The sequence below is a fragment of the Olea europaea genome, chromosome 21 (genome assembly GCF_002742605.1).
Source record: "Olea europaea var. sylvestris chromosome 21, O_europaea_v1, whole genome shotgun sequence".
Classification (NCBI taxonomy): domain Eukaryota; kingdom Viridiplantae; phylum Streptophyta; class Magnoliopsida; order Lamiales; family Oleaceae; genus Olea; species Olea europaea.
In genome coordinates, this window is record NC_036257.1 from 13,742,361 (window position 1) to 13,757,364 (window position 15,004).

The window sequence follows — 15,004 nt, forward strand, 5'->3', positions numbered from 1 at the left end:
GACCCCGTTCTCGCCCAAACTTTCGAATCGCCCAGGATCTTAGCAAACATAAAATATTATGGTTATCCAGAATAGCAGTTATTGAGTAATCTTATCACATTTTACGATTCAAGGAGCCCAATTGAAGGCAGTTGAACGACAAAGAGTAATGGCAGCAATTAGAGACGGCAGTTTCACGACAAGTTAGCCACCATAAAGAAAGTGGGTAGTTATAAAGCGATCAAGCAGTTTTCAAGCGGTTTGTCACGGGAAAATCATCAAGGGAATATAAAAAGGAAGAGAAGACATAGAAAAAAGGCAGAATCAAACACTCTCAAACAAAGAATATGTAATTTTAATTTCTTAGCTTAAATTTAAACACTTCTTTTAGTATTCGTGTGCTTGCACCCCTTGGAGACATTCTATTTATTTCCAATTGTAAATCATCGCCAATAAAATACCCCTTTTTGGGACTTTTGTTTCAAAAGGTTTGTTCCTTACTCAATCGTCTGATCCCTTTTTTAATTGTTAGCGTCTACTCGTGCGAAACAGTTTCCTTCAAAAGTTGGGTTTTCTTTCTTGTATACTCTTTAATCCGACTTGGAATTTATCAGTTTGGTTGTTAGTCTTTCTCTGAAAAGTGGTGAAGTGATATTGGGGTTTTGTTAATTTTTTGTGTTTTCTTAAATTAGAGCTTGATATTGTGTGTTTTTGAAGATTTTGGTTGGTGGGTTGGTGTGAGTTTTTTGTCTTTATCTGGCAAGATTCAATCTTGATGTCATATTCTTTGAGGGTTTATTTTTCTGTACTTATTAATTAGCTTCAAAATTTTTTAAAGGTATGGTGTGAAGCGTTCTTGCTGATTTTAGTCACAGGCTGCAAGGTTTTTTTATACCTGTTTGGTGTATTTTTATTTTTGCTGCAATATTATTAGGAGTGGGTTGCAAATTTGTTTGGAAACATGTATATTGAGGAACTGAAGGAAGGAAATTTGGAGAATGAAGAGAGGCAGTAATTGTGTGGTAAGGAAGATGATTCAGAGATTGGAGAGGGCCAAGGTAGTTTCCTTATTTGGGATGCAAAAAGGGTTATTGTCGGAGCAGGGGCTCGGGCTTTTTTCTATCCTACATTGTTATATAATGTTGTTAGAAACAAGATTCAATCCGAGTTTCGATGGTGGGATAGGGTTGATGAGGTATGCATAATCATTCACAAGTTCTTTACTTTTCCTCTCGTTTGCAATTCTTATTGAGTTATATGACTATGTTGATAATATATGGAGTTCCATCCAATGATGCTGGTAGCAGTTAGATTTAAATATGAATGAGTAAATCTTTTTTTAGATGCATATTTCTGGGATGATAATATTGTTGATTTTATAATAGAATTAGGTGTGGTCTTGACTGTCTCAAAATCATTCTTATTGACTTCAATACATTATTGAATCAAAACTCAACATAGTTATGGTCGAGGTTATATAGAAATTTCGAGTAATAATTTTTGCATATAATTTTGATATGTTGGTAGCTGACTTGTCGAAAAAGGGTCAAAAGAGTAACATATAACTTTTGGGATCTAATTTTAATCAAATTTGGGTAACTTTTTTTCTTTTTAATGAAAGAATGTTAACTCCATGAGAAGGATTAATCAGTGTTTGCACAGAAACGTAAATTAGTACAATAATGCTACATTTAAATGGTGGACTAAATGGAGTCTATCTTTTTGTTGGAATAATTCATTTGGTGTCATTTCTAAGTTGTATTGATATGAGTGGGGACAATTTAGTGTGACATCTTGTATTCTTCTTGTTGTCTTTCTGTACCTGTTTAATGGCAATCGATGTACATGTCTACTGCTACTTTGATGGATGTATCCTCTCTAATGTTCTTTGTATAGTATGTCCACCATGCTGCTTCTGCCCTAGCGTGAGCAGAATTACAGACACACAAGCACACATCATACAATTTCGAAAGAAAAAAAATTTCTATTGTGAAATTTGTATTTTTACTGACAAAGTCTTGTTATATTTGCATGTGTGTTTTTTGTGTGTATCATTGTTTAGTACACATATATAGCCTTTTCGTTAAAAAAAAATAAAAAATGCTTGGCTTGTACATGGTAATGATTACTCTTTTGTCTATATTCAAATATTGAAGAAATTTAAATATAACCTCAACGAGTCTCTAGTTTCTCATTAGCCCTCAGTGAAAAGACTTGCAGTTGAATCCCAGTTTTTGGAGTTGGACTACCACCATAATTATATTGTGCTCGATTATAGGTTTTATGCTAGTATCTTCCCTGAGCACTAATGAAGAATAACCTTAAAATTAGTTTTCATAATATTTGTTTAGGTTCCTTAACTTTTGATTATACAAGGGAGCTGACTAAAATGCCTGATTATTTCTCTGGTTGGTCATTGGTATTCCTAATTGATTCACATCTCTTTCCACTGTGGTGTTTGCGAGGAGTCCACAGTTCACTTGTCCATTACATAGCTATAAACCACTCAATACACCGACTTGGTATAATAATTCTTCTATTCACATATGCATGCAATATTCACTTTTTTTCTTTTTCCAGTTTGTATTATTAGGTGCTGTTCCATTTCCCAAAGATGTTCCACAATTGAAGGCTCTTTGCGTAGGTGGAGTGGTTACCTTGAATGAGCCGTACGAGACTTTGGTCTCGACATCATTATATCGAGTATATTCATTTCTTCATTGTTAACGTAGCATTTTCCATTAAAAGTTAAAAGTGTTTTCACAAATGCAACGTCGCTAATCTTCAGGGACTAAAGTATTTTGAGTTGTCAGTAGCCAATAATTTGTGCTATTATTTTTATATATAGTTGATTATGTTACGTTTTTCTTACTCTTTATTAAAGAAAAGTTGGTTAGATCAAAATAACTTGCTCATTTCAAACTTTAACCAATAAAATAAGATATTTATTTTAAACCTTAAGTAAACCTACCTATAAGTGAGTTTTTCTGAGCTTAGCCAAACGTTGTATAAAGCATATAAGATATGCATGCCTTTGTTTTCTGTTCATTCCTAACTAAAATGATGTAATATCTTGATGGTGGTAAATGAAGCTAGTCATCTGAAGTTTAATTCACATGCACCATTAAGCCATTTGTATCGTTGACTCGTGTCTCTTATACGTAGTGTGTATTCCTATGTGCCTATTCATTTTTACTGTGCTTGCTGTTTATAGGATCATAACATCAATCACCTGGTAATTCCTACAAGAGATTATCTGTTTGCTCCATCATTTGGGGTCATTTGCCAAGCTGTCGAATTCATCCACAGTAAATATCATTTCATGTATTACTCATATAAATTGGTTTTCATTATTACTGGTTAAAAAAAATGCTTCAATCAATTTAATTTTTGGCCACTATCTTGTGCATGGGCTGTTAAGTGCTACTTAGCATTTTTCTATCTTCTTAATTTAATTGTAATCTTTATTTTCTTAGAACCTTTTTGTTTTGATTTTTAAAGGTAATACATTTTGCTGCAAAACTACATATGTTCAATGTAAAGCTGGTCGAGGCCGCAGCACCACAGTTGTACTCTGTTACTTGGTAATCATCTACAATGCCACGGGAATCATAACTTAATTTGTTAACAATTCTTATCTCTAATATTGACTCCATTAAAAACAGGTTAAATACAAGAATATGACACCCGAGGCTGCATACAAGCATGTGAGGTCCATTAGACCAAGGGTACTGTTGGCCTCATCCCAGTGGAAGGTATGACTAAGCTTGGTAGTTTATTTTTTGAAATACGATTGCTTCTCTTACTCTAACCCAAGGGTTGTTTATTTTTTAAAGACTTTTGATGCCTTGAATTCACATTTCACGTTGACACAGTCGGTCAAATTTTGGTGGAGTTTCATTTTAGTCACTGAACTATTTTTGTTAGTGAAAGCTAGATGTCAAGTATCAGAACCTGCACAAAGAGTAGGAATTTAGGTCTAAGAAAAAGGTCTAACGATGTTGATATGACTAAAAAATACTGGTGTTTGTGAGTTAAATGCAAAAATTTTTAGAGATTGTACTATAAGAAATCTTTATTCCGATGTGGCAAACTAGGACAATCCGTTTAGTTTACTAATGGAAGCTGGTTCAATGATTTAATTAAAATAGAAATGAAAGTTGAATGACCAACCTGAAATTTTTAAAAAGAAAGAAAAATGGAGTTGTCCAGTGACAAATGAAGCTTAATTGAAAGTTAAGTGTTCAACAATGTTTTTACCAGTTATTTTCTTTCAAACCTCTATTTTGCAATTGGTACTCTGAAGGCTTTTTATTATTGTTGGAAATTGATGGAGTTGCTATCCTTTTATAAACGCAGGCTGTTCAAGATTACTATTACAGATTGAAGAAACCTGGGTGTGGATAATTCACCTCGTAGAACCTTAGGTATTGCTGGGAAAGTCGACCTGGAAGCCTTTGACGATAACTCTATGGTGTTAATAACAAAATCTGACCTTGATGGATATGAAGAAAGTGATGATTCCCATGTTTTTCGCAAATACATAATGGCAGACGTCAACCTAGCATGCAGGGTACAGTTTGCCAGTCAAGCAGCCATTTCTCGGCTTTCTTGCTTGTGGCTTCGTTGCCATGTGAGCCAGAGAGCATCAAGAGAGAATATGGAAAGCTGTATGGGATATCAGTTGGGGAACACAGGCGTTGATATTCGTGTTTATTGAGATGTCATTTTGGTCACCTTGTTTTTGGTGTTCAAGTATTAGATGAGCAAGTAATAAGAATGGATTATGTATACCGCTCTCCGAAAACCATCTCGTTCTGAGATGTTATGGCCCAAGGATTTTGAGCGCTTGTGGTTTTGGAAAGTGTACCGATTATATAAATTTTATGTAAGGGGAAGTCGCTTTGTGTACTGTGTTGTGGAAAGAAGCCTTAATCCTTACAATTGTTACCTATTTATTACAATGGGAAAATAATAGCTGGGATTATGTCTTTTCATATTCGTCGTGTTTTGATGAGATTGTAGTGACAACTTCAGGTGGAAATTTTCGAAGTACGCGCGTTTTTTATCCTAGAAGTTTCTCTCCTCTTGTAAGGGGTGGAAAGCTTGGCAAGAGGTGGCTAAATCTTGTGTACTCCATGTTAAACATGTTTGGTATAGGTTATCAGATTCTACTGGAACGAACCCCTGACTTCTTTAACCACACAGTCGAGACTCTAGTTTAATGTAGTATACCAAACATGCCTTGCGAAACCTGTGCAGAAATCAATATAATTTACCAATGGGCAAAGATTACCCTATTGTAAGGTACAAACGTAAAATATAGGCACGGGACACTAAAATGGGTAGACATTTATTGGCAGTTCCGTACTTCCGTTAGCCAAAGCCTATGTCCTCTATCCTGCTAGTACATAACAAAAGTTCAAAGAATCGTGGTTCTTTAACCCTTCCCTTGTAATCTTGACTCAATCCAAGACCCTCAAATAGGCAATACAAGGTAGACAAAAAGAGCTAAAAATGTTTGATTATTTAACCTATTCTTTCAATGCTTAATGTACCATACAGAGCTTTGTTGGTGCCACCCAAAGAACAAGATGAAAATGTCGTCAGCTAACTTGGTTGACCTTGATCAAGAAACTCTTCATTTGCAGAATCCTAGAAGCGGAGATACCGAAAAAATTCAAGATCTAGTTTTGGCAAAAACTGAAGTAAGATATGAGCGTGGCAAATCCGTGGGTTCATCTTCATGCCATTGGTCTTAAATTTGAATCGCATGATGCAATGTCTAAATGGGGTTAGCAGCATATTATTCCACCAGCTAAACTAGACAACTTTCACAGTTGACCAGAATCATAATGTATAAACAGGAAAAGAAACCAATAAATAAATGCATGGAGCCAAAACAGCAAGTTGTTAGGTGCTCGTCGGACTAGACCGCACAACAAAGAAAGAAACTCTCTTAATATTGTCTGGTCCAGTCCACCACACAAAAGCAAGCCTTAATGGTCGCAGTCCTCTGCAAAATAGAAACCTAACCATATAGCAATGCATTTGGAGACAACAAGTGCTTTCACCCCACCCACTCCATCCTAATGATTGATGATCAGTTGAAGACTCAAAAAAATGAGTGAATTGCCCAAATGGTCACTGAACTTCAAAAAAATGAGTGAATTGTCCAAATTGGTCAATTGGAGATATCTCATTTGCTATTTGCAGATGATACTCTAATCTTTTGTGATGCAGACGTTAAGCACTTTAGGAACTTGCGTCGTTTGCTTCTATGCTTCGAAGCCATATCTGGAATGAAGATAAACTTGGGGAAATCTGAGGTTATCACTATTGGAAGGGTTGGCTGCTACATTGGGCTATAGGGTTGCGCAGTTGCCTATGACATATCTTGGGCTCCCACTAGGAGCAAGGTTCAAAAGTATACACATTTGGGACAATATAGTGGAAAAGTGGAGAGGAGGTTAGCGGGTTAAAAGCGTATGTACCTCTCAAAGGGAGGTCGCCTAACTCTTATCAAATCTACTCTCTCGAATCTCTCCACTTATTTCTTGTCTTCGTTTCCCATTCCTGTTACAGTGGCTAAGAGATTAGAGAGAATCCAAAGGGAGTTCCTTTGAGGAGGGTTAGGAGAGGAGAGGAAATTTCATTTGGTCAATTGGGGTACAGTTTGTTCTCCCACAAGGGTTGGGGGACTCGGATTGGGGAGTCTTGTATTGTTTAATAAGGCCTTATTGGATAAGTGGTTATGGCGATTTGGGGTGGAGAGGGAGAGTTTCTGGAGAGAAATTCTAGAAGAGAAATATGGTATTATGGAGAGTGAGTGGTGTTCGGTTGAGGGTCGTGGTGCCTACGAGGTGAGTTTGTAGCGGTATATTCGGCGAGGGTGGAGTGACTTTCGAAATAGAGTGACCTTTGGCGTGGGAAATGGCAATACTATCAGCTTTTGGAATGATTGTTGGTGTACAGATCAACCGCTAAGAGAGAGATTTCCTTCTTTATATCGTGTTGCCGTGATGCCATTTGCTATGGTGAATGATGTATTAGATACACATAACGGGAGCATCAGCTGGGACATTGTTTTTGGAAGGGACAAGATTGGAAAGTGGATGATTATGCGTTACTTTTGACCTCTTTGTATGAAGTGCATATCAGGGTAGGAGAGAGTGACTACATCAGTTGAACACTGGCAAGGGATGGCATTTTCTCAGTTAGCACTTATTTTAGATCCTTATTGGGATTTGAGAAGAATTCATTCCCTTGGAAGATGGTTTAGAAGTGTAAACTGCCGCCAAGGATGACGTTTTTACTATGGACGGTAGTGAGGGGATAAGTGATAATGGCAGATAATATTCGATTGAGGGGGTTTTATATTACAGATTTGTGTCATATGTGCATAAAGGATGGGTAGAAGATTGACCATTTGTTTATCCATTGTGATGCGCTCGTTTTCTGTGGAATGATATTCTGGCTTCTCAACATATAGATTAGGTGATGCCAAGGCGTATGGAAAATATGCTAAAGGCATGGAGGAGAAAGTTTCGTGACAAAGACAATAAACTTGTTTGGGACCTTATTCTAGGTTGCATTGTTTGGTGCGTGTGAAGAGAAAGAAACTGGCGTTGTTTTGATGATCAGATAAAGACTTTAGAGCAGTTTAGAGAATTATTTTATTTGACATTATATAATTGGTTTAATGCTACAGCTTCTAGTCACATAGATGGGCTACTTAATTTCATGACGTTTATTTCTTGTTTAAGTGTATAATACACTTCCTGTGCATTACCTTTTGATTAATAAAATATTTAATTACTTATTAAAAAAAAAAAGTTCAGTGACCTCTTGGAAAGTTTTTGCAAAGTTCAGTGACCATTTGCACAATTCACTTCAAAAAAAAATCAGTACCATAAATTACCAAAATTCATCAAGTATTTTATCTATTTTTATGGAATCCTAAGTATAAATCTGAACATATTGAGATTCTGTAAAATATAATGCAGTCGACAAGGAATAATCCTACATGCATACAATTCTATCTTCAAAATCTATGAAGTAACTACTAGACGATTTTCAGGATGGCATGGCAGAATTACCTTATTATACAAGATGAATACTAATTGAAGATTACAAGATAATACAACACAAAAATTACATCAAGAGGTAACTATTTAGCTTCTTCTGCAGGTGCCCTATGGTATATAATCGACACATTAGAACTTACAGGATCAGCATGATACTGGCCATAAAAGGCATAAATACCAACTGTAATAATGCTGAGGACGACAAATCTAACCCAGGCTTCATAGTGCAACTGCAAAATAAAGGTGAAAGTCGGCTTAGACTAGCTTTAAGTCATGGTTATGTGATTATTGGTTAATACCCACTGCTTAATATATTACAACAGATGCTAGATTTAAGTACCTGGGCAAACAAAAATATGTTGAGGAAAATGCTAATGATGGGAAGAATTGGAACTCCTGGACAAGAAAAACCTGGTGGATCTACATATACCTGCAAAAGAGAACGAAACAAGCGAACTTCTTTAATGGCTCGTATCCAAACCTTTCATTTGGTGGTTAGATTACTAGAAATACTACATCTATATCCCACTATATTTCTTACTCTGAAGCACATTACACAAAATTTAAATAAATATTCCTGCTGAATATGACTCTTGATTTCTTTTCACCGTGTTATTGTATCATTTAACACGGCATGCTGAAAAGAACTTGCCAGAAACTAAATCTTATTGAGTAACTGGGGAGTCACTAGCCATTACACAACGCTCCGAGGATGCATGTGCATTTCCATGTTTATAAACACAGAATGATATATCCTGATGCAAGTCTAAAGAAATAGTATGTGCCTTTTAAGTTCTAATAAAATACTTCGTATACTAGTTCTTTCTCCACTTAAATTATCTTTAAAGGAAATACAATGAAAATTTCAATAGTATAAACTAAATCCCTTGCAAGTGATATTGAAGTTAACTTACTTGTCGTAAATAAAGAGCTGCAGCACAACAAATTGCAATAACAGTAGCTAGAATCATAAAAACAAATGAAGCTCCAAAACGGTAGAAGACTCCAGCAGCAAAACCGCAACAGGCAATTGTAAGGAGGCAGATGATGCCTTCAGCCCTTTCAGAAACCCATCTTGTAGAAATCTGACTTGCAGCCTTATCCATCCAGCGAAGAGTTACTACACAAGCTGAAACAACAGAATAGCCTGTCTGGAACAGACAAATCAAGTGTATAATCAAAGCCAGTCATAATGATTGTATAGAGAGAAATATTATATGCATGCATGTATTTTTATAATAATGCAAGCATGTACATCATCCTTTGATTTCTTTGACCTTCCAATTTATCTGTCAAACTTTCACTAAATTTGCATCCATTGAACTGGAGAGCTAACAATAGTGATATCACTGTCTTGCTTCACTATCCTAGCCACCATCCAATCCTCTTCCCTGTCGAACCCCTTCGACCAATATCCCATCGCAAACTACCACCAGAAAAATTCATCACCAATAAAACCACCACCCACTAAACCACTGAAGCAAGATATGCCACCAATTCTGTGTAAAACTCTAAACTTCGTAAAAGAGATTCTAGACTAGATGAGGCAGATTGTAAGCCTATATATACTTATCCCTCCATGGGAGAACCAAAACTTTGGGCATTATAAATTCTATTAGCAGGATATATGTCTTTGGTAAAAAAAATCATTCTGAACAACTGTTTGCAATGCTCATGCACTGGTGCTTTATCAAACATTATTCTCATACTTTATAAAAGAATATGGATGCCATTCCTTCAATTATCCATTATAGTGGGGCGTTCCTATTCCTAGTGGGTCTATCTGATGTATGTATATTTCAAAATCATTCCTCATAAATCAATTCGTGATCTTTAAAATGCTCAACCATTTTTCACAAGACAGAGCTGCATGGTTATGCGCTATATGGTTATGCGAAAATATTAGGGAGTAAATGCAGAAAATCTTCCTGATGATGCATAGATCAAAACAAATGCAATCATAATGTTCTGTAAACTACATACCAATGAGCCAACTGAAAGAATGTGTGAAAGCACACGAACATTAAGAAGCCCTGACAGGATTATGGCAACAATACCAACCCAAACTTGAGAATGAACAGGGGTGCGTCGTGTAGGATGTACTTTGGCAAATATTGCTGGTAGTAAACCATCCCTTCCAAGTCCAAGATATAAACGAGACTGATTAGAAGAAACATGCAATCACTTTTCAGCATTTTGAGTAGGTATTTTAGCCAAATTGCACAGCAAGAAACTGAATATATCACTAATTAAAGCTAAATACCACGTACCTGAACATAGAGACCAACTAGAAGTGTTGTAGTAAGTCCAGCAACAGCACCAATGCTGATCAATACTGATACGTATTTCAAACCCTTGGAGGTGAAAGCTTCAGCCAAAGGAGCATCTTCCCCAAGTAATTGGTATGGAACCATTCCAGTAATTACTAAGCAGACCCCGATATACAGCACAATACAGATAAGGAGGCTACCTATTATGCCTAATGGTAAGTCTCGCTGAAACATCAAGTTCAAGAGAGTAAGAATTGAAAACATATTCGATATTGTCAATGAAAAACGTTGTCTTGACTCTCACAGTTTAGCTGACATTCCAAAACCTATATAATCGTCAACCGATGCGGTGACCTCGGATTGAAACTGTGACCTCCGCCAACCGAAATTTTGACCGTAGCGATCATTTGAATAAGGTAGTTTACTAGTCTTTGACATTTCAAAACTATTGAATGTGTCATTAGTTGTATTTATATAGTGTTGTTATAAATGTTAAAAAAATTTAATTATAGTACAGAACCAAACGGACCAGAACTGAACAAAATTGAACCCGAACGGTTCCATAATTATATTTGGACCCAACGGTTCCATTTACTAAATACCCGAAAATTTTGGTTCGATTCGGTTCTCTTTAGAACCGAACCGAATCGACCCGCGCCCACCCCTATGTTGCGGGGACATGCCTCATCCCATTTATCACCTCCTTTATTATCTTTTTTTATGTCTTTAGTTAATGAAAATTATTACCTTTTTTATTTGTTAAAAATAATTCATGTTCTCTTAAGAAATGATGATAATTATTTTCTTTTTGTTTGATAAAAAATTTAAATTTGAAATAAACTTTAAAGCGAAATGGAGACTATGTTTTCCGTACCCTCTTCTAGATAGCGACGCCCGTTTCACCCTTGTTCTATTTGCCTAATTAGGCGGATAATTCTCGTCTCATTTGAAGTGAGGCCTACGAATATCATATTTAACAGTTTTTTTTGTCATCCCTATCACCAGAATGTGGATTGGAAGGGCAAGTACCTGTTTATTACTCCAATCCTCTCCCATCAAATTAAAGTAAGGTGAGGAAGAGTCATTATCAATTGAATAAGCTGGACCTGGTGTATCATTAGGAATTTGTCTTTTCTATTGATTCCTAAAAACTAGATCAAAAACAATTCTTGACCAAAGAAGCCTATGAGATGGACTCGGGCTCGTCGAGTTGTCGGGATCTCGGTGATTAACTTATGAGACCACGAATGAATCGAAAAAGAAAAGGCATTTTCACTTAAAATGAAATGAAGTCAAAATGTGACCATTTAAAAGATTTAAAATTTTGATAGGATATTACAATCGTCCACTATATATTGACATGGTATGTTCTTGTATTTAGTATGAAATAGAGGGTGAAAATTTGGGTCTAGCAAATAAGGAATTTTTTGTGGACTTTCGATTTGTACAAAGTGTAGAAAATTGTGGGTGTAATAATGCCTGACTTATATTGCATTCGATGCTTGATGGTGTAAATTTTCTCCATCTTTTTATATTTTCTGTGTTCACTATTTTTCTTTGATCAAAGATCCTATGAGCAAATCAATTAAGTATATACAATTTCCAATAGTGAGGAGCACAAAGGTTGATCAAAGTGAGAAACATGGTGTTATGGAGAAGAGACGGTAAGTGTCAAATAGGCTTGAACAAATTCCATGAAAAATTCAATTTTGATATATAGTAAGTACAAGTCAAATGATGTATTGATTCACATTGGATTACAAAAGGATATTAAAGAAATATCAACTCGCATATTCATCAAGTATGGACAAATTAATTATGCCGTGTCAAATACGAATAACGTTTGTAGATACTCAAGTCATATGGTTAGTTAGCATAATAGATGATGTATTACGTTAACAAATTCAGAAGCATTGATTTCACATTAATGCAAGGTGTTTGGTGAATTTTATGTTGACAATTTATGAATTTTCGAAAAGTCAAAAGTAAAGGCTTTAATATTGGTATATGTCGATAAAGGGTTCATCTCGAATGCAAGGCCCATTCTTGACAGTGGTTTTTTCAAAACATGAGGGATGACATGGTATAGTCAAAAGCGAGGTTCAATGGATCAATTGCCTCACTCGAGTTGAGTAGAGAAAGCAAGGAACACGTGGGATTGCCACGTGGCATATCGTCAAAGGCCTACGCGAGTTCGTTCCCTTGATGGTGCTTGTGTGGCTTCTTTGTAGATTTTGGGGTGTAACAATATCAATTGGCTAGACACTTGAAGTGAAACTACACGCTAATTTTGACAAACAATTTTATTGTCTAATTATTACTCTGCATAGACATTCAAAGTGAGATTGGTTAAGACTAGCAAATAAAAACCCGAATCTTGTTATTCAACTTCCCGACACTTCAAGAAGAAGTGTGACACTTCTTCTGATGACTTTCTAGAAGCAGAGGTTGGTATCTGAAAATATTCGACGACAAGAACATGCAACAATAATTTCTCCAACATTTGCTTGTGAAAATTAAATTTTGCTCTTTCCTTTATCAAGTTTGTCACTAATCAACTTATTTATCAGGAACGTATTCGAGATGAAATTTAAATTATCTCGTGATTAATTAAAAATTCTGAAATTAGTTACTTTACTCGAGTGGGGTTTCAAGCATGTCGTGACAGAGAGGTGGGGATATGACAATTGGACTCGTCGGCTCGAGCCGCTCGTAGCTCGATTTAGAAAAAGATCGAGCCGGCTCGACTCAAGACTCGGAGGTATCAAGTCAAAGATTGGGCAGAGCCTCATTTTTTAGAGTTGGCTCGAGCCGAGCCGAGCCGTAAAAATAAAGGGGGGGGGGGGGAATTCGTTGCCTTTTTGGCAGCAGATTTGCTGCCAACGGGCAACTATAACAAGCTGCTTGTTTGGCAGCTTATTACAGGCAGCAAGAGGCAAGGGGAAAAAAAATCCAGAAATCGAGCTCTTCCTGGCTCGGCTCGGTAAAGTCCGAGCCGAAAACTCGGGTCGAGCCTTAATTTTTTGATCGAGCTTTTGCTCAGTACGATTTGGGCAAAAAAAAGCCCGCCTTAGAAAAGCTTGAGCCAAACCCGAGTAAAAAATTTTGGCTCACAAATCGACTCGATTCGTTAACATCTCTATGTATAGGTATCCAAAACATTCTCAGCGGATTGCGTCTCCATTTTCATTACTTTATCCCACACTCAACCGCTCCACGCGTCTTACCATACTCCACCGCTCCACGCCGTAGATCTGGTTCTCAACCCCAAACTACACAAATTACTTGCTCTGTACCACCACCACGTGTCCCTTAAAATGCACTAATATTTTTCAAAGTATTTGTTTGGTTTTCATAATAATCTCTAAGGCCCCGTTTGATTGCACGAAATTTTCCATGGAACTTGGAATTCGAATTCCAACTTCCACTTTTGGCCTGTTTGATTGACAAAATTTTCCAGGAAATTGATTTTCCATGAATTTCTAGGTACAACACCTTAAAGCGTGATTTTCCACCTTTTTTTTCCTAGGGGATAGGTGGTTTTTGGTTTTCCACCTTTTTTTTTATTTTTTTATTTTTGCTTTTTTTATTTTTTTTTAATTGTTGGCAATGGGAACAAATTTTAGGAATAATTGTAAAAGAGGATATCCCTGAAATTGACAATTTCCACGTAAAACAAAGTCAAACGAACATCAAAAAATACTTTTACTTCAACATTTTCCACGTGAAAAATTTATACAATCAAACACAATAATTTACAATTTCCATGAAAACAATTTCTAGGTAATTCAATTTCTTGGAATTCATTTTCTTTCCATGTAATTTTCCTACTTGTAATCAAACGCACCCTAATAGTTTAAAGTCAAAATCAAACTTAAATCATAAACTATTATTTGAATGACTTTTATTAGTTAATATTTTGTTGATAGAAAACATTGTTTTGATTGTGGACACGAGTACAAACTTTTTATGATGGGTATTTGTATTGTAAATTGTATTAATAATTGGAAAATTTTGGTTATAGAACCGAGCTAAACCAAATCGAAAGTATAAAATCATTCCCTTCGATTTTTAGTTTGGCCATAATTGTAATTTATAGATAAAATTAACATGCCATTATGAGATAAATATCGATCTCAATTCGGTAATGAGAATCGACCAAATCACATCCATACCCAAAAGGTAACACATGATTTCATTTGGCTCTTGTTCTAAAAGAATTGCGCCAAACCATAAACCAGTGATCCTTTTGATCTTGGAATCAATGATTTTTTTAAACATATAGAATCCAACCAGAACCGAACCATTCAATTCTGATTTGGTTTAGTCTATTTTGGTTTGATTTTGTTTTTTTTCTTATTCTATTACTTAAATTTTCAAACGATAAATACAAACTAAAATTTGTTATTATATACATAAGTTAGTAACATATGCCTAAATAAATATAAATAAATAAATATTAAACATTCAATAAAGTACACATATGCCTAAGTAAAAATAAATAAATAAATATCAAACATTCAATAAATTTAACTTCAATTTATCAATAATTGAATGAAATATCGTGTAATAAATTTGTTTACAAAAATTCAAACAAAGAAACAAAATATAATTATAATTTAAATACACAAACATCAAGTTTCATCCATATGTAAAATATTATCAGAT

At 35.5% G+C, this 15,004-nt stretch overlaps 2 protein-coding genes across 2 annotated transcripts; one reads left to right on the top strand and one right to left on the bottom strand.

The window, feature by feature from the left end:
• Positions 1-994: 994 nt before the first annotated feature.
• On the top strand, positions 995-4,978 carry LOC111370153 (putative dual specificity protein phosphatase DSP8; the record flags this gene model as incomplete). The annotated part of the gene is made up of 6 exons (XM_022991849.1): positions 995-1,174; positions 2,560-2,682; positions 3,194-3,287; positions 3,481-3,563; positions 3,645-3,734; positions 4,339-4,978. Coding segments are annotated over 6 exons (618 nt in total), but the record flags the coding sequence as incomplete, so codon positions are not given.
• A 2,970-nt stretch (positions 4,979-7,948) lies between these two features.
• On the bottom strand, positions 7,949-10,601 carry LOC111370783 (cationic amino acid transporter 9, chloroplastic). Its single transcript, XM_022992647.1, has 5 exons — positions 10,337-10,601; positions 10,050-10,226; positions 8,981-9,217; positions 8,407-8,496; positions 7,949-8,296 (listed from the first exon to the last, which is right to left on the bottom strand). The coding sequence occupies exons 1-5, from the start codon at positions 10,598-10,600 to the stop codon at positions 8,150-8,152; spliced, it is 915 nt and encodes a 304-aa protein (XP_022848415.1). The 5' UTR covers position 10,601; the 3' UTR covers positions 7,949-8,149.
• Between the last annotated feature and the right edge of the window lie 4,403 nt (positions 10,602-15,004).

What these genes read in the sequence shown, in the direction of transcription:
- LOC111370783 (XM_022992647.1), bottom strand. Translation starts at nt 10,600, where the DNA reads ATGTTTTCAATTCTTACTCTCTTGAACTTGATGTTTCAGCGAGACTTA. An exon ending in TAGTTGGTCTCTATGTTCAG is followed by an intron (nt 10,227 to 10,336) that starts GTACGTGGTATT and finishes TCTTCTAATCAG; the next exon opens with TCTCGTTTATATCTTGGACT. An exon ending in CAGCTCTTTATTTACGACAA is followed by an intron (nt 8,497 to 8,980) that starts GTAAGTTAACTT and finishes TCTCTTTTGCAG; the next exon opens with GTATATGTAGATCCACCAGG.